This window comes from Heterodontus francisci, chromosome 38, assembly GCF_036365525.1.
Source record: "Heterodontus francisci isolate sHetFra1 chromosome 38, sHetFra1.hap1, whole genome shotgun sequence".
Taxonomy (NCBI): domain Eukaryota; kingdom Metazoa; phylum Chordata; class Chondrichthyes; order Heterodontiformes; family Heterodontidae; genus Heterodontus; species Heterodontus francisci.
Window position 1 is genome coordinate 19,776,200 of NC_090408.1, and position 26,191 is coordinate 19,802,390.

At 38.4% G+C, this 26,191-nt stretch overlaps 1 protein-coding gene and 1 long non-coding RNA gene across 6 annotated transcripts; one reads left to right on the forward strand and one right to left on the reverse strand.

Annotated features, from left to right (window-relative positions):
* Positions 1-1,062: 1,062 nt before the first annotated feature.
* On the reverse strand, positions 1,063-9,940 carry LOC137352409 (COUP transcription factor 2). 5 transcript variants are annotated; one of them, XM_068017777.1, is made up of 4 exons: positions 9,556-9,630; positions 4,496-4,956; positions 3,231-3,779; positions 1,063-1,865 (listed from the first exon to the last, which is right to left on the reverse strand). In XM_068017777.1, exons 2-4 carry the CDS (start codon positions 4,914-4,916, stop codon positions 1,591-1,593), a joined length of 1,245 nt encoding a protein of 414 aa, XP_067873878.1. In that variant the 5' UTR covers positions 4,917-4,956; positions 9,556-9,630; the 3' UTR covers positions 1,063-1,590. The 5 variants fall into 5 exon arrangements, with proteins under 5 accessions (XP_067873878.1, XP_067873881.1, XP_067873880.1 ...); XM_068017780.1 differs by lacking the exon at positions 4,496-4,956 and having other exon boundaries at positions 3,231-3,758; positions 9,556-9,940; XM_068017779.1 differs by lacking the exon at positions 9,556-9,630 and having other exon boundaries at positions 3,231-3,758; positions 4,496-5,662.
* On the forward strand, positions 4,488-24,592 carry LOC137352410 (uncharacterized). The gene is made up of 3 exons (XR_010969704.1): positions 4,488-8,831; positions 17,455-17,569; positions 17,664-24,592. It is a non-coding gene; the product is annotated as an uncharacterized lncRNA (long non-coding RNA).
* The last annotated feature ends 1,599 nt before the right edge of the window (positions 24,593-26,191 follow it).

The following is a 26,191-nucleotide window of genomic DNA, read 5'->3' on the forward strand; positions in this document are numbered from 1 at the left end:
TGATCCATGCTTCCTAACACCTGTCTAATGTACATTGGTTGCACAGGCACTTAAGTTAGAACTAAATAAGGGTCGGTGGTCAAAATCCCCATGGCATTTTGAATTTAAAAAGGGAGGGGGAACGGCGTGTCGTATTGGGGTTGTTTGACTGTATCTTTAAGATGTCACTGCTAAACCCAAAAGACAAGGAGCAGCATGATTCCACGGTTTATCCTTTCATTGAAAGAGCATGTGGTTTTGTCCACTACTACAGACAGTGGTAGTAAACTATACAGGTATATTGAGTAAATAAGACAAATAATCCACGATTGTAATGACTCCAGTAAACTGCGATGTTTGACCATTGTAATGAGATTTTTTTTTCCTTGGGTGAACATACAGTTGTAACAGCGAAAAAGTTCCATATATCAAATAATATTATAATCTCCGAATACTTTCATTTTTTTTTCTTGAATATAACACACAAGACTGACCAAACAATCCAATCATAACTCTTACAGTACAGAAATGTTGCACTCTTTAAAAAAAACCTTCAGCTTGTATACACGACTGTAAACTCTAGATACTTAATTAACCACATGTCAAATAGTAAGTGCCGACATAGAGTTCCATGCTGAATCCAAGAAAAGAAATTGTGGCATTACTTTTCCTTTAAAAGGCCAATGGGTTGATAATTGTTACAAATGGGTTGGAAATATACAAACAGGCGCTTTTTTGGAGTCTGGTAGGACTCTATACTGCAACAGGAACTAAATGGAGCCACATTCAGATCACCAAAATTTTCTTAAATTTTATGAAATAAAATTGTACTGTGTCTTGGACACATAAAAGATTTCTGCTTTCAGAAATATACCCACAATGTACTCCTCCCACCACCCTCCCCCCCCCCCCCCCCCCAACATGTCAATATTAACGAGTTTTCAACAATGGATTTTTAAATTACAAGTGTGTATCATTTAATATAGGTCTGCAGTCTATTTCCCCCAAATTAAACGTCTTATGAGTTAACACTATAAGTGCGTTTCCAGCATTAAGTTTCAATCCTGTCAATAAAACCTTCCGTTTTAACGTTTTAGTGGATTCAGTTTTAATTCTTGCAGAACATATTTACGTGATACACCGTATCTGATAAGAAGCAATGGTTATATCAAAATTATTAGTAGAGAATCACAGAGGAGACTGGTTTGAAACCAGGAAAAATACAAAACAGCTATAGATACATAGACACAGGACAATTTATAATAATTTGGAAAATGTTATTTTTCTTTCCTCCTAATTTTGAAATTCTTGTTTAAATGCACTTATCTTTATATCGATATTTCTCAAAAGTTTACAAAATAAACCAAAATAAAAGACTAATTTCCTTTTGTTACAAAAATGATAAGTAGCAAGTTGTTCTGAACGACACAGGAGAGTTTTTGAATGCGTTTTTTTTAAAGTTCTTGTCCAGTCATTGAATTCCACAGTCCTTTTTTTCTTCCCTCTCTTCATTTTTTGTGTCACATAGGTAAACTTGTAACAGCCTTTTATTTCCTCCCTTACAGAAGGAATTTGCAAAATAATGTCACTTGCCTTTTTTCCCCCTCCTATTTATTGAATCGACATGTAAGGCCAGTTGAAGCTGCTCCCGGATAGTAACATATCACGAATCAGGGTTTCTATGGGGGTTTTACCTACCAAACGGACGAAGAATAATTGCTCGATGACAGAAGATGAGACGGTGCGAAGAGAAGGGAGACGAAGTAAAAGCTTCCCAAAACGGGTCGGTTGGTTCGGATACTGGCTGCGAACATATTCCTCCAGAGCACATTGCGATTTCTCCTGTAAGCTTTCTATATGGGCCACATCAGACAAGCCACAAGCATCTTCAATAAGGAAACAGGGCACAAAGGAAGGAGTGAAAAAAAGAAATATATTAGAAAAAAGTGTAGGATTAAATAAATTACACCCATACTTGCATAGGACCTTTAATTAGAGAGCATAGGTTATGACCTGACCTAGCCATTGCATCTTGCAATGCTCTAAACCCAGCCCAACAGACGCATATTATTATAGGCATCAAAGAAAAACACAAAGCACAGATACAGCAACCATTCACAACCACATTTGACATAATTCTTTTTGGTGTTCTAAACTTAAACCAGATTTAGCTATCACTGACGAGTAGCATTATACATTTATGGGTATATATGTATTTTCCAACAACGTGAAACACCAAAGTGCTCAGAAAACAGTGAGTTTGCTTCGCTGCACACAAGGCCTGACATTTCACAAATAGTAATAAATTAACTGCTATGGTAATGTCATCGATTGCTCTTGGTTGAGTAGGATCAAGTAGACTGAACAAACAAAATAAACCGCATAACATTTAAAAGTGTTTCCAAGTCGGTTAGTAATTCAAGTATAAAAAAAGACTAAGAAAAATACTACTTCATAAAAACTGGCATGTGATAACTTAAAGCAAACACACAACACGTCACCCCCACTTAAGCTCAGTCGCCTGGATTTTTTCCCCTCTAACTAAATGTTCGCTTCTAATTTGATTAGTTTGGTTAAAAAAGACGTTTTGGAAAAGCATCGTTTTTATGTGTGAAGTAATAATATAGAAAAGGAAGCTTGGGTCACGACCCGAGCACTGGAAGGGGTCCAGAGAGTTCTCTGGATACCCAGATCACCCTAACACAACAAGGAAAGGATTGTGAACCGCTTTCCCACATAAACTGAAAATTTCTGTTTCCTGATATCAATCCCTGAAAGCTTGATACCAACCCCAGATGAATGATTGCGCTACTGTTAGAACTTAAATGCAGCAATTTTGCACACAATACGAAGGGCATTCAACTCAATCTGTAATGTTTGCAAAATGACAAATAAAACTATATTTTAATCGCCATCCAGGTTCTCATTTGCACGCATTTTTAAAAATATTGGGATAGGTTTGCTTGCGAAAGATTGGAAAATTTGCAAGAACTGTCTTTGAGCTAAAATCACGACCAGTGGCTAAATGTGTATTTTTTTTTTACTTTGTTTTAATCGTATTTTAAAACTTATATTTTGCTAAAACATGAAGACTGTCCAGCCGAATCTGTATTAATATAGACGTTATATAAAAGGCATATGACACTACTCTGAGATCAGAGCTGAATATTTGATTGCATGTTCATTCTGATCTGATATCATGGCTGTTCTGATTACAGATCAGCCATATTTTAGAATGAATATTTGCCTACCTGAAGTGAAGAGGACGATGGCCTTTAAGCAGCTGTACTCTGCCGAGTCGACATGCAAAGCCTTGAGTTTTTCGACCTGCTCCTGGAAGATCCTTATGTGATCCATGAAGGCAACGACCCTGTCTGCAGACATAGGGGACGCGTGGAGCCCGGCGGCGGCCAAGAGAGGAGCTACATGGAGAGGCATGGAGCACTGGGCAGCGTTCAGAACAAACAACTCACTCCAGGTCAGCCTTAGCAGAGCTACCTGGTCTGTGATCTGCAGATCCGGGAAGAAAGGGATATTCCTCGCCCATTCCACGGCGCTGAAGAGCAGCCGAGCGGCCAGTTCACAAATGTTCTCAATGCCCATGATATTGTTCGGTTGCATGCATTGACTGCCGTAGCGGGAGGTCGGGTAGGGCTCGGCCCGCAGTAACAGGGAGATATATCCCGATAAATAGGAATGGCAGTTGAGTGGGTCTCCGTTTGTCAAGGCGAACTGGCCAGGAGTCGGTTGTGTAGGTGGCATTCTTCCCCTTTGGACTGCTGCAGTGCGAAAAGAACAGACTACAGATATTGAAACCTGAATCTTACCACATTTTCAGACAGTTTACATACAATAAGCACCCCTAACCATTTACAAACAACAAAAGCTGGTGCATACACGATATTATTTTTTAAATTCTCACCGATTGTGCAACATAAAGCTGCATGTTCTAAACCTAGACTGCAGATTTTAAGCCGAACACTGCCATGCCATTTTGTTATGTCATTTCCCTAAAGCGTGTAAAAACTGATTGAATATTTTACAACAATGGCTGATTTATTTTCTTAGCTGGACTTTACTCTGCAAACTGCTCCAACTTGCATAGTACGTTATTAACACCCTCCTCTCTTTTCAAGTGAAGTTTCATGTGTAACATAACACATTTTTCAAATTAGATTACAATCAAAGCAGGCTTTCTCTGGTTAATCTACATCTTACTATTTTCAAACTCACACACACATTTCTCTCTCTCTCTCACACACACACACACACACACACAAACTGAAATCAAGAAAAAAATCATTTACAAGAACACTTAAAAGACTTTCTCAACCACAAGCACCCTGCAAAGTACTGAGACAGGCGATAGCAATTGATTTTAACTGGCATGCAGGAAACACATTGCAACTTTATAGAATTAAGTAAAGAGCTGTTCAGCTTTCTTTGCTGCTGGGTGGGAGTGGGTGGAGGCTGGTTAGAGTAGCTCAAACATTTGAAATAAATGAATTCTCAATACCTTCCCGTCTCATGCCGACTTTGAGGCATTTTTTCAGGCGACAGTACTGACACTGATTGCGGTGGTGTTGGTCTATGGGGCAGTTCCTGTTGGCACGACATGTGTACGTCAAGTTTCTGCGCACACTTCTCTTAAAGAAACTCTTGCAACCTTCGCAGGTGAACTGGCCGTAGTGTTTGCCGCTCGATTTGTCCCCGCACACCACACACTCGATATGCTGCTGCTGCTTCTCGCCTTGTTGCTGGTTCTGCTGGTTGGGCTGGGCCGGGGTGCCCGGGGCTCCCGGCTGGCCTGGGGTCTGCGGGGTAAGGGGTGCTCCGGAAGGCGGTTGCGGTCCTTGCTGAGGCGGGGGTGGCTGTGTGCCCTGCGCTCCGGCCACGTCGTCCTGCGGGTCTCGCCACGTACTAACTACCATTGCCATATCTCGGGTAGAGTGTTATCAGACAAAAAAAATGTCTTGTCTTTGAATCGGCAGATCAGGAATATGAAGGAAGAAGAGTCGATTAGCTGACAACAACAAAAAAATAGAGAGAGGGAGAAAGAGAGAGAGAGAGAGAGAGAAAGAGAAAGAGAGTAGCAGTTCAAACCCGATCGGCAGAGAAGAGGCGAGTGTCGGGGGGCCAGGACCAGGGCAGCACGCAGTCAGCCATTCAGGAAACCCATAAAAAAAGGACGAAGGGGGGATGAAAGGTTAAAGATTAAAAACAAAAAAAAAAGGATCGACTCTTGAAGGCAGATGCACGATCCGGAGTATAAGTGCCCGACCATCAACTGATCATAAATTCTTCGCCGTACTGGTAGAACTGCACACACACACACGAAGAGAGTCAACAACTCGCCAGCAAAAAAAGAGACTACAAAAAAAAGGAGTCGACGTCGTGGAAAAAAAGGAGCTATAGAACCTCTCTCATGCGAGAGGAGGCAAAATAAGGCAAGAGAGAGAGAATCAAACTGATCAAATATGCAAAAGGGGGTTGGAAGTGAATCCGATTTGAACGAGCGGGCTTGCGGAGTAATTTTTCTGAAAGGGGAAATCTGCGCGGATGGCTGTATATAGTGAACTTTGACACGACTATTGAAACTGACACGTTTCTATGGAGATGCTTTCCTTATATGGCGCTGCCGAGTGACGGAGCCAAGCGGCGGCTGCTGGCGACTGACAATCAAAGGCGACTGGTCAGAGCTTTAGGTTCGAGGGGCTGGGACATCTAGCCCGCCCCCTGCACCGCATTGGATAGGCACCTTACTTATTATCCAGCACGTCCTGGCCGGGAACAAATTTACATTACATCCATGCGCAGAGGTCTACTTCGAAAAATAAGTTTATTATTTCTCCCCCCACACCCAATTTTTCATTTTTTAAAAAAAAATCTGGATAGGGGGTGGGGGGAGAGACAGCTGAATGTTTTAAATGTAACTACCGCAAATGAACCTTATATATATATTAAATAATCTAATAAAGATTTTAAACATAAAGGCTCAGGAATGCAACAACAAACATTGAACAGTCCCAATTTAAATGATCTATAAACGCATCCTTTATGAGGTGGAATCTTGATACATGCAGAACTTACTTGACATTAATAAAGAATCCACGGTATAGCTTGCAAGAGTAAAGCTATTCTATATATATGGACATAATTTTAGTAAGCATATTCCTGAAATCCAAAGTTCCATCAATACCAGAAAATCATACTATTCACAAGTCAGCTTTGTCAAGGACGAAAGTTGATGTTGAAGATGTAACATTGGCGGCGATGCTATTGCATTGATTGGGACATCCTAACGGGAGCTGTTGGAAGCGTGGCGAGGATTATTAGACATTTTATGAAAGTATCCAAATAAAATTAAGGACAACCATGTCAGCAATCAGCTACGGCTGGTTTATGAAGAATAATTGCTCCTTTACGTTGCAGAAGGTGTATAGCCTTAGAAAAACCATGAATGCTCGAGAGGGTCTCATTCATCTGATGAACCATTATTAATACGGATAAATATCACGTTTACTTTGAAATACTTAAAAGTGAAAACAGCTTTGAAGTGTGCCTATGGTTAGTTAGCTAGATACATAGAAACATACATAGACATATACATAGTCGCATGCAGATGAATGGATAATTTCGCATCAAAATGCCCCAAACTATGTGGAAAAGCGGCGATTCTTTGGAGCGGAGCTGCCCCGATTACGCTTTCCCTCCCTAACCCTCTGCAATAATGGATTCGAATTTCCAATGTCTTTATTTTGTAAGAAAGACAACTCTATTTATACCACATTTATATTTAGTGGTCACTAGGGTTGGATGGGGTTAGTCTATTGGCAGCGCTACTAGAATTAACTAAGAAATTGATGTTTCAACAGAACAGAATTGACAAATGTTATTATGTTCGTGAGAAATATACAGACTCAGGTAAATTCAATGGTTTTGGAGGCTGTGGTCGCATTGTATGTTATATTTAATTGTAGTAATGGATAATTTGTGAAATTCTTCTAGTCTACTAAATAAGTGCATACAATTGAACTAATGTGTATAGGGAAAAGAACACGAAATATATTATTGCAGGAAATTGCAAATTATTAAGAATTCGCTGGCGCTGAGTTGTAAATGCACATTTAACAGTATTTAACATACTATGTATATACTTTAGAGCACATTTTAGAGAAATCCTGTCAGCCTTGAAAATTAAAAGTACGTGTTACTGTGAATTTTCAAATAATAACGTGCTAAAACGGTGATTGCCAAGGTTTTCCAGTTAATGTATAAAATATGAAATCATAAACATTCGAGAATATAGCACACGAACATGGGAACATTGCACTAAACAGGTGTTCGCTTTGAGGTACAGTGGCAAGTACTTAAAATACCGTTACTTTGAAGAAGGTTTTCCCTCTCTGCCGTGTTGACTTTCAGAAATTTACATGAACGCATATATGTGGGAGAAATCTCCTGGCAGTGTCCTTACAATTAAATGAAGTGATTAAAAACTATAACACATTAAAATCTGGTTACTTGGGGGTAAATACACTCATTTTCGTATTGATGATCATTTGGCGATGCAATTACACAGAAACCATGCTCACTCAAATCAGCAAAGAATGGACAAAATCTTCAGCATAACATCTGCAATAATATATGTTGCAATCTACAAAATGCACGCATGTTTTCAAATTTAACAGTTTAAAAAAGGGTCAGACAAAAGATTAGTATGAAGTATTGACTTTGAGCAAATATTCAACAGACTAAAATGCAACATGCGGTTAATTTTGAGAAATATGAAGTGAATAGCTTTTGTTAGTAATTAAACCATCGTGCCATAATATCTGTGTTATCTGGCGAAGGGTGCATTGTGCTAATAGCCTTTTTAGAGAGACACACAAAGTTTGGATTTCATGGTTTTTTAGGAGCAGAATGTAATCGCTTTTTTTAAATTACAAATTGACAGGTTGCACTTGGTAATAATTTCAAAAGTAACTTTAGGTTGTTCCGAAACTAACCAGCGAGGCAGTCAGAAACTCGTCACTCGCAATTTAAATGCTTTTTAAAGGCATGGGGGTAAGTATAGGATTTGGTAAATTGTTTATTGTACTGGGTGCCATGGCTAGAGAAACCTATTTATAACACGAACTGGATGCTACTTACATCCCAGTTGTTCTCTGATAACCAGCTAGATCTATTGAATTTGAGTTCCCTGTGAATTTGCTCTGTTTTTTTCTCACTACATTGCAACACAATGAATAGGGAAAGTGGTTCCCATTGTGTCCCGGTGATCTCAAAGTCATTGCAGTTTTTAAGCGGTGACTTGTGGCACTTTGATAACCGCCGGGAGCTGTCAGTGCAGCGGGCTTCTGAAAAATTTACAGTGCTAAATCGCAGCATATGCTGGAGAATTTGTCAAAATCTTGTACAGTATCTGCCTGCCACCTAGCGTATGGAGTGTCGCTGTAGAACTCCAGAGGAGAAAAGCCATTCAAAGGGATGGCGGCGCCTCCTCGCTCACAACGCGTCCTTTATACCCCGAAAAAAAAACTTCTGCACCTTTAATGTGATTAATTCTTTAGGATTTTGTCTCTAATTGACTCGGACGTTGCTGAGCGAGACTGCGTGATCTCCGTCGCTTTGTTTTTTTTCCAGATCTGCCTGGACACTTGCTTGACTTAGGTGGCTGGTATTTGTCTTATTTCCAAAACAACCGATTGGTAACAGATTTGGCTTTTTTTCTCTAAAGCGGTTCTTCTAACGCAGTAAAGCCAATCGAAGCCGGCTGCTTCCTTTCCCAATAAATAAATAAGTTTTTTTGTCCTAATCATCAGATGGGTATGTGGATCTAGATAAAAGTGGTGAGTACCAATTTCTAATACACAGTTCAAAAAAATCTGTTGATTGCAGCAACGGTTATTTTCCTCATTTGCGGGGATTCAGTTTTTTTTTTAAGTTTTAAAAATGTGCTCGCCAGGGATATCTAGTGTTGTAAATCAAAGCACCTACTACATAGCAATTTAGCAATGAATGAAGAAAAACAAATCTAATTCATTGAAACACAGGGCAAAGAGGCGTTGGGTTCCTGCACAGACAACGGGCAAGCGCTTTAGAAAGTCCATGTCCTCTGGCTTTATTTCTAAGTCGGTGAATCTGTATTATTTCTGGTCATTCTGTTGTATAATCCTAATATTACACCGCCGTGTGATACTGCAACCCATTCACGGTTTGGATTGAATTTCCGACCGCTGATCGCTGTTACATTCAGAGACATACACACAACTACCCGGAACCGTAAGGGCTGTGCACTAGATTATCAAATTAATCAGAACAAAAACATGAGCTTAATTTAATGGGTTTTTAAAAAAAAAATCTAAAATGAATTAAAGCAAAACTTAAATTGCTTGAACGGATATTCAATATGCTCCAAAGTAAAGCATGTGTTGAAATTCAAACCTGGTTGATGTCAAAATAATATAGATTAATTAATAAATACAGGTGTTTAAGAACGATTATGTCTTGATCATGAAAAGCGTATCTTCCCTTGATTAAGTAAATATATATATATATTTATTAAAAACATACCAAACATCATTGCTTGCAATTGTCTTTGTTCAGTGTCCGAAATTATTTGCGTCGTGATGCTTTCGAGTCTCCTCTGGACACAGGAAGTTGTGAATCTTGGCGGAACTGAGTTGGAAACTACTGAGTGAGATGAATCTCTCTTTTTCTGGCAGGTGAACTGAAGGAGGGCTCGTCTCCTCCTCACCTGATCTATTTGTCTATTGAAGAGAATCATTCATTTCATCGACCGTCATCTGTTTGCTCGACCGATAGTGTAAACTGATAAAAGGCTAGCCTTTGGTGAGAGAGAGAGAGAGAGAGAGAGGGGGGCTTACATACATATTCAGAAACAAGGGAAGTACTTTCGATTTGCAATTTAACTTTCGTCCAATCTTTCGGTAAACTTTCTGGGACTATCGATATCGCCGGCTGGTGAAAGTGCAGTGGAATGCGAGCCGCCCCTTGCAAACACCCCAAGCGAGCAGCAGCAGTGCCCTGTGCAATGATCGCTCTTTTGCTGTGACCAGTTCTAAAGCTTTTGCTAAAATTCCCAACAAATCTTTTTTTTCAGGGGCGATGTTGGACGACCAAAAGTACAGAAAATAGTTTAAAATCTATGCATCAGTTGTAAACGAGAAATACATAGCGCCGAGTTAGCTTAGCAAGGCCAGGGGAGAGAAATAATTAAATTAGAACCTTTTTAACCCCTCCCTAAATAGTAACTGAATTGTGTGGTCACTAGAGTTTCGAGAACTTTTTTGTCAAAGTTAATTTGTCTGCATTTTATTTCTTCTATAAAGTTGTTGCAGGCTCGGAGCACAAAGGTGATGATTTCAACCTACGCTTAAACGGCCTCCCTCCCCCCGCCCCCCCGGCCCCCACCACCTCATCCACGCTCTGCACAAGAGCTAATATTACTTTGAGGTTTTGAGATGAATTGTTGATATATAATGTGGCTTGTACCCAGTGTAAAATTATCTGCGCGTTTTCGAAAGGGTATCTGTAGCTTGTGGAGAATCCACCAGCCTCAGGCCTTTGTCTTGGCAGAGTTGAGAGGGGATTGTGTGTGAATCGTGTGAAAAGGACGGCCAGGGTCGCTTCAGATCGATTTTTATTTGTCCCCTCTGTCTTTTCGGATCAGCGCCCTTCAATGGACACATAGGCGCTCTTTCAAGAGAAAAATCTTGTGCAACATTTCTGGCCTGATTGCAGCTAAATACTGCTCGCCCTCCGGATTCTGGGGTAGGAATCTGCCGCAATTAAATCATTAAGTACATGTGCACTTCCAAATCTTGCCAGTATTAGCCGCTCCACCACTTTTCCATACAGCCATTTCTAATGGCACAATAGATATAAGAACCTAAACAAGATATAAACATTTCTACTGCCACTATCTATACATATATAATAAATCGTCTGTCCAGCGGCAATTTCTTCACGCTTTTGTGTTTCATAAAGAACAAATCTGCAACTAAAATGGCCAAACGAGGGAGAACAACTTAAAGTGCATTTGAACATAAACCATACCTATATATAACCTTAAATGTAATTGTTAATGATGCTAAACTAACTGGATATTTTCTAGGTGTTTAATGTGTGCAGACTAACCCCAGCCAGATAGCCATGTAATTTATCGTGGTTAAATTGTGAAGAGGCTGATTAACTAGTGAAGTAATTTCTACGTAAAAGCTGTAATTTGTTCAATTAGAGAAAAACTGTTCCTTTTAGTCTCACTCATCTTAAATATTGAGAAATACTTTTTAAAGTTAACTGTGGCTAAGTCCAAGAGTGTAGGCTTAACCTGTAAGCAAATAACATTGTGACCTAATTGCGAAGGAATACAAGAAACGTAAAGATCAAACGTAATACTAACACCCCGATCTTGACAATAATAAAAGTTAACAGTGCAGCGTTACATTTCAAAATAAAATATCGCTTTGATTTCCAAGTTCAGTTCTAGCAAGCATTAATCGCAGATGTGCGAATTCTTCTGCACTTGCATGTTTCGGTGCTGAAAAATAATTTTCTTAGATATAATACAGGTTTAAAAGACTAGATAGATGAATGTATGGCATTGTTGGAGATAAGCACAACTCATGGATTGTCGGACATGCATTCTTTTGAATGCGTGGCACTACAAAAATTCAGTCAGTATCAATACTTGTGCTGTATAAAGGTATTAAGTACTTACGTACAGTCTAGCCTTAATAAGATTCACTCAGTTTTATGATTATCATTACAAGACAACTAGCTTATTAAGAATTGTGTCGCATTAAAAGGATACTGGGCGTGACTCAAAGGTTGAGACAAGAAGAAATTGATCTTAACAGAAGAGCAGGAACAGAAAGAACGAAAAGGACTAGGAAGGTACACGATGGAGACAGTAGTTGTCTACAGATTACAGCACGCCGCCTATTGGGTCCTATATCGATTGGGAGGGAAGCTGAAGATGTCACCACACCAAATATTTACTGATCACACACAAATAACACGGGCATATCGATTGTTTTTCGCTGGTGAGCACAGAGCAAAGGGGTAAATCATTGTATGTAAAGAGAGAGGTTTAAAAGGCATGTTGCAGATGTGGGGATAACAGGATAAAAAGAGGTGCGAAAATCGATAGACACTGATTAGGAGGCGATTTCTGACAATGGGGAAAGTGCAATGTTAAGGGCAAAAAAGCAGGCTGCAGTATAAAATTATGGAGAAAGGAATAGTGGGAGAGAGCGAGGAGAAAGATATCCGTGTAAGCTTCAGTGTGCTGAATATCATCTGTCATTTGACTGAAATGTTAATACAAAAAGGAAAGGAAGGATGCTAAAGGATGGACGGTGCATAGCCCTAGATGAATACCTATACATTCCAATGCATGTACACACAGATAAATACTAGGTGTCACAACATTGATGTAAATAGACAGACTTTAGAAAAAAACTGCAGGGATGCCGAAGCAAAGCTGCATGTTAACATTTTAAATAAATTAAGCTTCCATCTATATTTAGCTGTAAAGCTGCATAGAAGCAAAAAGGCAAACTGCATCCCGAGGTATCTGGGAAAGTCTAATTAGCGATTTGCAGAGTGTCATCTCCTGTTTTGCACTCCCTCGAGATAAACTGAGAGGTGCAGGTGGAGAGGATGGTCGTGATAGAGAGAGAAAATGCGTGCACCCTCACCTTCCAACAAAAATCCCGCACTCCAAGCCCAAGATGGGCGCCTCTGACCCCAGGCCTCACGGTGCTGCCCTGATTAACCCATACCGGCCCAAGATATAGCAAAGGTTAACCAGGCTAATGAACACGTAAAACAAATCTGATGGAGTTTGAAGGCTAGGCGGGAATATTTCGAGTGGACCAAAATGATGTTAGAAACTCACTGGTGTTTCGTTGGTTCGAGGGTAGAGAATCAGAATTGTTCCCTTATGATAAACTTCTCTGAGGTATAGTGTAATGCGAAGATATCAGAAAATAGAGGATTAAATGACAAGATTAGTTTTAAACTTGTTACCGATTAGGGCTATTCGAATTTCAGAAATAGTTCAGCTTGAGGTTTTGTGAAATCTCTAGTTATTAATGCTGTTGATTTTTAGCTGGATTATTTTTGTAATCATTGCATTTACAAGAAATTCTCCTTGTCTTTCCCTACAGATTTCACGTTATACACAGATTAAAAGTTAAGAATCCGCACATTTTGCGACCTACTCTCCCAACATACAATGACAATTGGCAACACGTGTCGATTTCTTAATTCAAGCCCATTTTGAATGCCTTTTTAGCCGATCAAACTTGCGACATACTTTGCATTCACATACACCATAAATGATGTTGAAAGGTAGCAAGGAATTGTGATCGATACCCATAAACCCAAGAAACAAACAATAAACAAGAGCTGTCAACAGGGGGTGTCAGAAAGATGATTTGCCGCGGAAAAAAGTGAAAGTTTGGTTAACAAAGTGATGGATATTGTGAGGACTAATTATAGGGTTAGAAGCGGAGAGCAAGTAGAATTTAATAAAGGCATTTGTACAGTGTATATATGTCTAGGGTGCTCCTGTCTCGATAATGGGAACACGCATATTTATTTAAAGTTGTGAGAATCAATAAAATGAACTTTTCTTTAAAAGAAACTACCACAAACCCTTGTTTTTTTTAACTTTCGGTAGTTGCTTTCTGTCTGCTGCAGACACGATTTGTGTTACCGATGTAAACCAATTTGTCACTGTCCGCTTTAATTATTGGGGAAACGCCAGGGTTCTGCAGCCTTTCCTCTTAATATATTGTTTAAAGGTTTTACTTGCGTCCCCGGATAGTCTTGCACCGCACAACTTCACACATCTCTTGACTTCGGCGATCTCTCACGCAACTTTTCATGAATGCAAGTTTGTTCTAAATCCGGGTTCAAATCTCAATAAAGTATTACAGAAATTATTAGTCTCTCTTCACCCCACACCACCTCCACGCACCCACCCCCCCCCCCCCCCCCCCCCCCACCCCAACTTCAGCAAGACGGCCGTAATGTAGATGCGAAATTAGCTTTGCATCACTTCACCCTTCTATTTATTAGTCAAATCAATAGGAGTTTCTTCTGTTTGCAACTGACTCCAATTCATGTTTAAGATAACTAAGCAATTTATTGCTTATTTTGAAATATGATTAAACCATGCTTATTTTGTTATATGTTAAAGATGAATAGATACACTAGCCTCTTATTTGTATTTCAGCTTTATTAATAATTGACGGTTTTGGGACAGCGCTATTTTCAAAACCAAAGTACCATATTGTTTATTCAAGGTGTAGGAAGCATGTAGTGCCCCATTTCACCTGCTGTCTGTCTTGTCTTTCTCTGTGAACAGTCAGATCAGTACTCGTTTTAACTTTCATTAATCACCGACTTGGGGGATGCTTTAACTTTTAGGTTTCTTTTATTGTTTTTACATTTCTCCCATCAACACTTTGTTGTTCATTTAAAGGTGCAGGTTACACGCGCTTTTTTCCCTTCCCCTTCTCTATCTGTCTGTGTGCCCTCAGGGCCAATCTGAGAACATGCAGCCAGTAGATTGCTTTCAGAGGCAGGCTCTGCGATGATGGATTGCCATGTCAATTTAACCGGCGAAGGATTAATTTGTTTCAATGATTTCTCTTTAGGCAGAACGCCAGCATTTTTCTATCTCTTCCTCTCCCCTTCTCTCTCCTCTTTACATCCAAAGTAGATGTAGTTTGTAAGGGTGATAATGGTAAGAGATAAGTTTGACTCTGCCGTGGCGTGACATTGCAATAGGGTTACACAGTGATTTTCTATCTCTTTAAAATGACTGCTAGCTATCTGATCAGAACTTTACAACCAAATTTATTATGTCTATGGGCGCTTGCTTATAATTCACCACAAAACAGTTTTTGTACACTACCTTTTCCTAACACTATTCAAATGCCAAATGCAAATTCAGTAATTTAAAGATTTTCATAGTATATTTATATCCAACATATTTTTGAAGAAGTATTTAATGAGAGGGGATTCAAGGCACATCATTACACATTGTGAATAAACCTGAACAGTATTGTAATACAGGTAAATTTACCAAGCCCCAAATTGGCTCTTTATAAAATAATGGCCTAGATGTTCTGCTACCTTACATGACTGGTTATTAGCAAACCCCTACCCACGGTCCCCCATCCCACCCTAATGCGTGTAACTTGATTACTTGATTCCATTGCACACAATTACTTGCTGAAACCTCGTTGTTTCCTAATTATTCCGGCTAATGAGTTGGTATTCTATTTACTCCTAAACGGACGAGCTGATCAATACGACTCCATAACGTTTATAGATAAGTTTTGTTTATGTATTTTCTATAGTGTTGTGCACATCGAGTGGCCTCGTTTGAACACACCCCCTCCTCTCTGATTGGCATTTATATTACACCAAACATTTTCGTGGAAGATATTAAAGTATTGATTAATTTGAATTAAATAGGCTTGGTATTCGATTTTATTTATGCTCTCATTGGAACTGTACAACCGGAGTAGCCTTGCCTGGAAACTCCCTTCTGCCCTTCTAGATGACAATTTAGATGTTAGTAGATCACATGGCGCAAATAGCTGTAGACTCCTATCGAAAACTTGGTGAAGAAGATTAATCGGACTCGTCAGAGCTATGAAAGCACAGCTTTGCAGTAAATTTATGCTACAGGAAGATAAATTGCTGATGAAGATTTTAGTTATCAAACATCTCCAGTCCTCGGATACGAGATTTAATTAGTAATTTCTTTCTCTACAAAATCTGAAATTATGTTGTGCACAAATCAGCTTCGTAAGATAATTAAAGCATATACGTTTCAAACGGAGTTACTTTTGACCTTTTTTCGGGCCAACCTTTCATTTATGTCTAATGGATAAACAGTTTCCCCCATCCTATGTTGCCATATTTGAAATATTATGCTTATCCTTTAATTCTAAGCGAGCATTATTCAAATCGTTGATTTATGATCAATAGCAGCCGACAGAAATGTGTGTATTATTTAACTACCTCCTTCTCCAGTGATGGAAATAGCTGTAAGGAGAAAGTATAACATATCCTTCATCCAGGAGTTTAGGGACCGCAATAAAACCCGGCGGTAAAGTATGTAATAGAATAATAACTTTGCATATGCATTGTGAGAATCGATGCTTTCACAAAAGTGGCTGTCACCTTACGCACAGATCCTCCATCACAGCGGTTCTTCAGAGTACCTGTCTCAGAAGTCCCAGTCCAGGTCCCGATCAAATTTCCTGCACTTTGAGCATTTTGATATTGCAAGACGATTAGAATGACCAGAAATCGCCGTGTGAAATCTGAGGGGTGGCGGGGTGGGGGGGGGGGGGGGGGGGCGGCGCTGCAGGCGTAAGTCAGTTGGAGAATGTCTGACTTGGGAGAGAAAAAAGTTCCTTTAATGTAGTTGTGTTGTGAATTTAGCTAACAGTATTGATTGGCTGACAGGCAGTGAATTAGTTCTGAGATCCGTTAGAAACCGCTGCTTTAAAACACGGCCCTCCAACCTTTAATTAAACTCCATACTGTTGATTTAGCAAGTGAATAAAACAGAAAAAAAGCAACATGCAAAGTTAAACTATAGTTGCATTTAACACATCATTTCACCTTGAAACATTTTTGAACCTTTTACATATTCCGATTGGGCATACATAAAAGCAATTGTATCTCATCTGTTTGGAATAGTGATTCAAATAGAAAAAAAATGATATACTGTGCGAATGTGGAGCTTTATTTCTTAATAGAAATCCTTGAATAAATGTAATTTGTATTGCTGTGACTTTGGCACAAAATGCAATATAACACAGTACTCGTATTCATTATAGACAAATCTGGAATTTCATTGCGAATTTGACATAAAATGCAGTTTTTTCAAATATGTTGATTCAAATATCATTTTGAATATGCCTCATTTAAACCTGGAACACACATCTTTTTTCTCTGGCAATTAATTCGTGACTATATGACCAACGCTAGAAAGAAGCGAATGCATGGGGCGAGAGTGAGGAATGTGAGTGTTGCTAAAATATTAAAAGTTGGCAACGTATCCTTTATAGAGCAGACTTCCTTTGCAGTCAGCAGTATTCGCCCAACTTCTTTAACCCAGAGTGTACTCTGTCTTCATTTGAAATGAAAATGTGTAATATTACTAGAAGTATATCAAATAATACTTTGTTCAAAAATAGCAGACTTCAAACCATTGTTATATTTAAGGTGGAGGAAAACTCATTATACTTGGTTTTATAAAGATAATATTCTGCTATTCACTGCACATTGAAAATAAATACGTAAGAATAACAAATGTGGGCGCATTGGTTACAAACTGTAAAATGTGCTGCTAAATTGTTGAATTCAAATCATGAATCCCACAGTCACGTTTTTACACATATCTCTTTGTAGCAGGTGCAAGGCAATAGCTCCAGACTTAGTTCTATGAAAGCGCCTAAAAGGAGGCATATAAACGCAAGAAAGGTGTCCCACATGTGTTTTGTGTAGCTTTATTGTAAAATAAAAGGTACATTTATCTTCACAATTATTCTATAATGAAACATAAAATTGTGGGATGATGGAATCGCCTAAAAAATAAACATTTCCTTATTTCTTTTCAGGATTGTGTGCCCGATTCCCCGGAGAAGAGCAGCAATTCTAAGCTGCACAATGCCTGGTTAAAATGCCAACTGTATTTTCCTACAAAACCCACAGTTTTAATCTAATTAATCAAATCTGACGGTAGTCTGATTATTTCAGAAACTACACACGTATTTCCACTACTCTAACAATCGACTTCCTGTCCCATCTCAGAGTCTCTGACCAACTTGAGTCAATTTGGATACAGTAATGAAATTGGTCGTACTCCGTAAACTGACCCATTTTCTCACGTAAAACATTAGAGAATATCGCACCTGTGAAATTTCCTTTCTATATCTAGGCAAGGTGGGGTCAATGTCAAACTGTCACTAGAGGCAAAAGATTCAATATGTTCTCTTAAATTGTTGAACTTCAGTTGGACATTTCACTCATGGGATAATCTAATTATTATGCAATTCTTTTTTACATTTGAAAGGCATGTGTTTAACCATAGTAACTATTACTGCAATGCTGAATTTAAACTGATTTAACCTTTCATATTCATAGACCAAATTACAAGCCTAATCCATCCCTGGACCTATTTCAATGCATGCATCAGCAAAACCTATGAATGCTAACTTCGCAATTGCATTTCCCATGTGCATTAACATATGAAATAACAGATGTGTTACCATCAGCATGCAATAAGGTGCTTGATTGTTTAACTTATAGTCAAATATTCATTTGTTTAGAAAAGTAAAAAAAAAAATTACTTGCAAAGCTGCATTTTTGTGCCTAATAGTCGACAATGTTGTTTGATGATAGTGCAGCACCTCCTGCAAAGAAGGTAATATTTCCATTTCAAACAATAAATCTTTCTAGCTAAAGTATATGCAAAAGTTACATAATGGCAAAGTGTGAAATAACAATTTGTATATGATCAGAACCCATGAACAAAGTTTTGAGTGAATTGCACTGGTAATCCTTCCCAAGGAAATTTAAACACATAGATGTATAGATATATATTATATATATAATGTGTGTATATATAAATACATGTTCAGAGAGAAAATGATTGATATTTTGAACACTAGCTATGTAGAACAGTACCAGTCTGAACCGAATTGAAAGATCCCAAGCTCCATTGTTGTGCAATATTTGGACAGTACAATAGAACCTAAGACCAACAGCATGTGTTGAGAATCAAGTCTATTCTATATGACCACTGATAATATTGTAACACTTTGATTTAAGTTGCACATCTTATGCTTTGCAGTTCTGAACACTCATGAAGACCAGCACATCAGCAATCAGCCTGCTCTTCATGAGTGTTTGTGCCAGAATTCCATTAGGAGCAAAGCTAAGTGAAGAGATATCAGTTGATATTTCACTGAAAAAACATCCTTACTCATGGTATAATCAGTAATTAAAATGATAGCTCAAGTACATCGGCTGAGATTTCTTATTCACAGGGTATTCTGAACATTTTAACTGCTATTCAGAAACCCATTTGACTTGTCTTTCCAATATACACTAACAAAATGATTTATCTTGAACAGTTAAATAAAACATAGGAGTAGCTTTATTACAATAAGTTTGAACCAGTTTCTAACTCTATAGATCAGTGTAAATCTGTTTAAATCCTTAATGAAAACACAATGAGAAATTCAATACACATTCATATATACCTTGGCATATTCTGGAATGTAAATAGGTGCCATCACTATTGGAGAAAGAAACAGTAGATATCAAAGAAAATATGTTGGGGTTTTAAACACAAACCACATTTTGAATGTTCAGCATTGACTTCAGTCCAGCTGGGTCTGCTTGTTCACTTTACCAGATGCGCTGTATATGTTTCTGGGGCATCTCGTTATGCTTCAGTTTGTTTAACATATTGTCTTTGATGCCATTCATCTTTTTTGCATTCTCTGTACACCTTGGAATCATCAAATGACATGTCACAGACATATTGGTTTTTGTACATACTTTTGACCTCAGTCCCAGTTCCTTTTCTTGTTTCAGACTCAGATATTTACACTGTCCATCACCCCCCCAGTAATGGCCATCACATTCACCATGGTAAGGACCTCAAAAGAAGCTCCTGGGAAATGTTCAGAAATATATTCTCCAGTTGCCTTGTGATCATGAATCACAAAATTTTAGTTCCTGGAACACTTTTCCATTTCAGGGGCCAGTGGCCAACATGTTAGGATAGAAAATGTGGCTTCCTACAGACTTCCCAATCATGTGATTCAGCCCTCAATTCAGAAAAGCACTTCCAATTAAACCAGTATGACATTTTCCCACTTTTCACAGTAGCTGTCCTGTGGCCTCTCTAAACAACTTCATACCAATATTCCTAAATTTTGACAGTTTCGTTTTGTGGGCCCTTGGCCACTAGGAATCAGGCTCAAATGCATTTCACATAGGACTTTTACAACAATAACAACAACTTGCATAATTAAAGTGCCTTGAAAGTAGTAAACATCCAGGGCACTCCGGAGGAATGCTATCAGATAAAATTTGGCACAGAGTCATATAGAGATATTAGGAGAGGTGACTAAAAGATTATAAATTTTAAAGGAGGAGCAACAGTGAAATTTGGAGAGACGTTGAGGTTGAGGGAGAGAATTCCAGAGCTTAGGACCTAGGTAGTTGGAGGCATGGCTGCTAAAGGTGGGGTGATGGATATTGGAAATGTATAAGGGGCCAGAATTGGAGGAATGCAGAACTCTGGGAGGAATTGATAAGCAAATGATAAGCAGAACTTTCATCTGATCAGTCTGTTCAGGATTTGAAACCAAATGGAAGGTTTTTGTTCAATGCAATTTCACCCCTTCCCCAAATTATTATTTATTACGAATGATCAAACCTTCTAACTGAAAGAAGAACATTATAGCTTCAGGACTAATATATTACATACTATTTTTCAAAATTATGTTGTAATTGAAATGGTTATTCATAATGGCTGAAGCCATGATTTATTACCAAAAAATGATTGCAACTGCATTTCAGCATCTCAGCCTACATCAGCACACACTTGATCAATGCCAAGTTCATGAGTTCAGTAAGGTGGTGGTTAACACAAGAAAAGAAAACATATTTTTCCTCAAACTGTGAATAGTAGCAGTTCGTAATCAAGTTGAATGTGATTGCAAAAAAATAGGTTACGATTAGCTGAATGGTAATAATTCAAACAGGAAAAATCACAGAATTTCCTGCATTCTCTTAATTTCCAATGTTGAAAGTTATTGCTGTATTTTAACTGCAACTGTGAGTTTACGGAAAATATCCAGAAATGCAAAACATAAATCACAACAGAAATCTCAATCTGGGTTCAGAATGACTCAGTACAATCTACCATAAGTTTAAAAAGTTAGAAATAGATTAATACAATAAACAAACACAATGCATCCCATATCAGCATGTAGCACCATTACTGTCTTATCAACATCAAATCACAATTAGTACTTTAAAATTAAAAATCATCAACTCCACCACACTAACCTTACAATATTCCCATATACTGGAAGTAACAAGTTATCACTGAATGTCAAAATCCAAAGTGCCACATTAAGGATAGCCACAGAAAACTGCCAGAGGAAAGAAAGCACAAGGCATTACTTACAGTATTCCTTTTTTAGGTTGTCAGATTACTGCTGCAGTCTTCAAACAGCAAAGATAGAGAATAAACATCAGTTAACCATCATGCCTTTAAGCAATTAAATTTTCATATGCAATTGTCTACACGACTGAGATATTTCAAAAAAAACAATGTGATAATGTATTGAGTCTGAAGGGCTTGTTTGGCAAATGTTACAGACAATTTGAGTTCTAACACAAACAAACTAATTTGATTGTTTAAGAGTATTAGATGCTGGCTTATTTAAACCTCCTGCAGTTCTTTTGCATTATGAGCACTGGATTCCTTTGTAGCTTAAACTTTCAAACCACGTTGGATAGATACTGTATTGTGAAACTGCAATCAAAATATTTAGTTAACAAAGCCTTAACAGTATGTTAACAGGTTTCCAGTACCGTGCATTTTCAAAATGATTACATTTTTAGTGCACAGCAAGACCCATAAAACTGAAGAACTAATCAGGGTAACGGGTGAAGTTAAAGTGTCACACAAAGCTCGAAACATAATCGGATAAAACTATGAGCATTCTAAATATGACTTTTTGTTCCATGCTCACTGTCGCAGAAAATTGGAAGCCACGGGAATAAGTTCTCCAGTCTCCTAGCTAGCCAGCAACAGCCCTGTGCATTAGTAGTTGTGAAACCGCATTATCGTACACCTTTACAGAAATCATATGTGGTAGAGGCATAGAAACATGCATTCTATGGATGTTCCTCCATACAAGAAACTTTGGGCTGTGGTGCTATTTCATTCATAATATTTCAAATTGTGCATTCATTTGCTGTTAGTTCTATGGTGTCTTTTTCAAAAGCTGTCCTTTTGATGCAGCAATAGTTTTACTTCCCAGCATTATTCTGCAAATGTTAAAGTGTGAATCTATACAGATGGGAACTCATGACCTGAATTCTTACTGGTAAAGGAAATTTGTCTTCATGACTATAATGGAGAAAATGGTTTAGATAATATGCTTTAAGCCACAACTAAATCATTTGTGGTTTCCTTAGTTCTTAACTATATATCTTAGCACTCCATGTGCAGATCACAGACTCAGTTAGGTTAGAAATGTCCAATTTAGTTCAAATCAACCATAATTTTTATTTATGGTAAAAGAATTTTTATAGCACTAATTTCCAGGTTTTCTTTAATAATATATCAGGAAGTATTTGTCTTTTCGTTTAATTTGTTTCTGCTCAAGTTCAGTCACAGAATGTTGGACACAATGGAAGTTATCAGGAAATAAAACTATTTTCACAAGTATTCAAAAGACAAGAAATATTGTTTCAGCTTGTAGATCTAATTTGAAGCAACTTCAAAATAATGAGGACTTCAGGGATACAGAAGCAATGGCCACTGGTGGCAACCAAACTAAAATTTATGCCTGTTAGTACTACCAGTCAAGTTTCTGAACAGCCATAGATTGCAACCACCATGTACAAAATGATCAATATTGCATGCAAAATATGAATATGATTATGTCAGTATATGCATAAGTAAATGATGCCTCTTGCACCTATCTGGAACCAAAACATTAATTCATTGGATATTCTGCAGATTTGGCTTTAGACTAAAATTACTTGGAATTTTTTGTGTGTTTATTTTCACTGCTTTAAACTGAAGCAAATAAATTCTTTGGATCTTTCCGGTCTCTAGAGATGCCAACCCTCCTGGATTGCCCTGGAGCATCTAGGAATTAAATATTCATCTCCATGACACTGCTGCGAGAATCCAGGGAGAAAAATCATTGAAATGTTAAAAAAAGTGTGTATTTTTCACTTAGCTAGAAAAAGGATTTTTAAAATGCTGTTTAACTGCGTGGGGTGATTAGAGGCAGGAGATTATGTGATGAACCCTTCAGGGATTCACCCAACCAGAGTTGGCAACCCAACATGTCTCTGTGCATTCATATGTTGGTGAATCTGTGGTTCAGCTATTAGATGGATGGGGAAAATTTTAATCCAGGGATAAGAGCAGAAAAAAAAGTGTTGATGTTATTTTATTTCTTCCTAAGATAATGGGTAACACCCAAGCAACATAAAATTCTGCAAATCCTTTTGAAAAGTTGCTCAAGAAACGCAAATAAATAAATGGGGAAAACAGTGTATGTGCCGGTAGTCAATGTCAGACAGCATTTGGGATCAATTAACCAAATGGAATGTTAAAGTTTCTTGTTTACACATTCTTTCCCTTGATCTGTGGTTATAGTCACAGAACAGTCCAAGGTCTGAGGACAGAGACCAGCAAAATCAGAATTCAGTAAATCATCCCTAAATTTATAATGGCCTGTAACAAAGGAACCTAAGCATGAGTGCCTAAACCTAGTCCTTTGTGATACATGTGACATTTTGGGGAAAAGGATGCAATTACTAGAGCACTGGGTAAATTATATTTCTTATAAAAACTTAATTATGAAGGTTGGGTGTTGAAAGATGCCCGTTAACCTCAAATTGATCCTAGTCAGAAGGGATGAATGTTTCCTTTCTCTTGGAAATGAATTTGGTCAGTATCAATCTACATGAACTGGCTGCAAGTCCACAGCACAAACTGGTTCTCAGATCTGATACAATTGCTTTAACTTGTTAATTAGAGAGGCTATGAGGACAAATAGTGTGGGAGATGCAAAAGGCATGCTAATACCAAGTGTGTGTATATGTGTATGTGTGTGAGATCTAAGTGCACTGTCATAACAATACGGAAAGAGCTGCTAATTGCATTTAGTTCATTCTATACCTTTCTTGGCTGTGCTAGATGCTATTACCAGGTGCAAAATGTAAAAAAATTCAGTTCTGCAACACCGTCAATCCTCACATTGATGAGCACAAATACATGAAAACATAGAGTGCTGGAATGTAGAATAATCTCTGCAATAAGATCTTGTGCATGATTTCAGAATACATGGAGATGAATTTATGGGCTATCCCACACACTGATATTTATGTTTACTGGTTGGACAGCAGGTCTATTAAAATGGAAAGTCCTCTAGCAAGAAATCAAGTGCCCTTTGTAAACCATCAATTCACAGTCATGTTAAAGAATAGTTTTAAAAATAAAATTTATAACCAGCACATTAAGCATCATTAGTAATGATATGTATTTACTGTTGCAATGCTTAAACAATCCATGTAGTTGAAGGGATTCTGTGGATGGGTGACAGGTACCTGGCTCAGTGAGACTTTGTTTTATTTGACATTATTGATAATTCCCAGTCCAAGTCTGACAAGGTGGGGGGTATTATACAACTGTTACAAAATAATTCAATGGCCAACAATTTAAACAATTGCAGGGATATGGAGTATTTGTATCAAGTTTCTATGACTGTTCTCAATGGTGCCGTTATATTTGTATTATGTTGCAATATTAGCTATTGCTTTTCCCCCCAAGAATAAATTAATTTAAAATGTTTTAAAATGTTCATTGCAATTTTTTTTACACATGGTTCAGTACAGCTCACAATATTTTCCATATGCTTTCCAGAATGAAATTTGACTTCAACTTTCAAACTTACTCAGAGATTGCACAGATTTTCTTGGTACTCAATTTTAGGAGTCTTAGAGAAGGTCAATCACTCAATTTTATGACGCAAGAAATGCCATATTATCAAGAGTATTGATCTGGCTCTGCAACATTATTTTGCTGTATAAATGGTGGGAGACCAAAAATTATACTCCAATAAATTATTGTAGCTACACCACGTACATGCATGTGCAAGTTGCAATTATCCCCTCCTGTGAGCCATTGTACATTTGAAATAAAGCAATTGTATCACAGTGGAGGGAGGGGGGGGTGGCGGTTGGGAAAACAAAAAGGTTTTTAAAAAAACACTCTTTGGAAGATTTTACTTTACCTCAAAACATGTTCAGCATATATAGAATATACAATGGGAGTGATAAATAAACACAGGGGATGTCCTCTTAGTATGTCAAGCAAATCCAATACTTGTGCACTGGCCATAAAGATTCAAGTAAAATATCATTAAGTTCTTAGGAAAGACATGGCTGATAAGACTTAAGCAGAAGGAAACGCCTCTGTTTTTTGGATGTATGCATTGAGAATGAAGTGTAGTGACATCATTACAATTCCTTTGATAGTATTGGTATCATGGCACTGAGGTACTGGGCGAATTTTAACATTGGTGAATGGGTGGGATTGAGTGAGGCTGGCGGAATAACAAAAATTCTGTGCACGCTGGGAAACTGGCTCCAACCTGTCAACTTATAGCTTTTACTGAGACGGGACAAGGGACATGTAGCCAAACGATTCCCAGGCGGCAGATTGGTATTTTAAATATGTTAATGAGGCTGGAAGACTTGGATTCAACCAACTTTGCAGTTTTAACTGTAGATGGCCAGTTTTCCTGGGCCTTGGGAAACACGGCAGCAGCAGTGACATGAGGACAGCCTCAGGGAGAAGACAAGTGCCTCCACCATGCTGCCTGTAGGCCAGGAGGAACAGACATGCTTCTTCCCTGCACCCCAAGCTCCCTCTTGCAAATACCCTAACCTGGTATTGGAAACACCCTCCCTCATTTGGGTCAGGGATCAGACCCCTCCCTGGGATTGGATTCTCTCCACCCTGAGTTGGGGATTCAGCCCCACTTTAAGAACAGACCGACCTAGTCCATGGCCTCTCCAGGAGTACTCCCCATCTGTCTGGAAGTCGAACCTGCCAATCAGGCTGAATTCTGGGTGGGGAACCCATCAGGGGCAAAAGGCACTTGGCTTAGCGTTGAAATTCCACAGTAGGCGGGGAAAACCAGACTTCCGGGTTTCTCTCACACTACCAGAATCTTCCCACCACCCCACCCCCACCACTCCCAGGGTGTCGGCAAGTAAAAATTGCCCTTAACGCTCACAAAGTAATTGCCATTAGTAGCATCTCTAGCAGTATTCCTGTGCCCATCTCTCCATCACAAAATGTCAGTAAAAT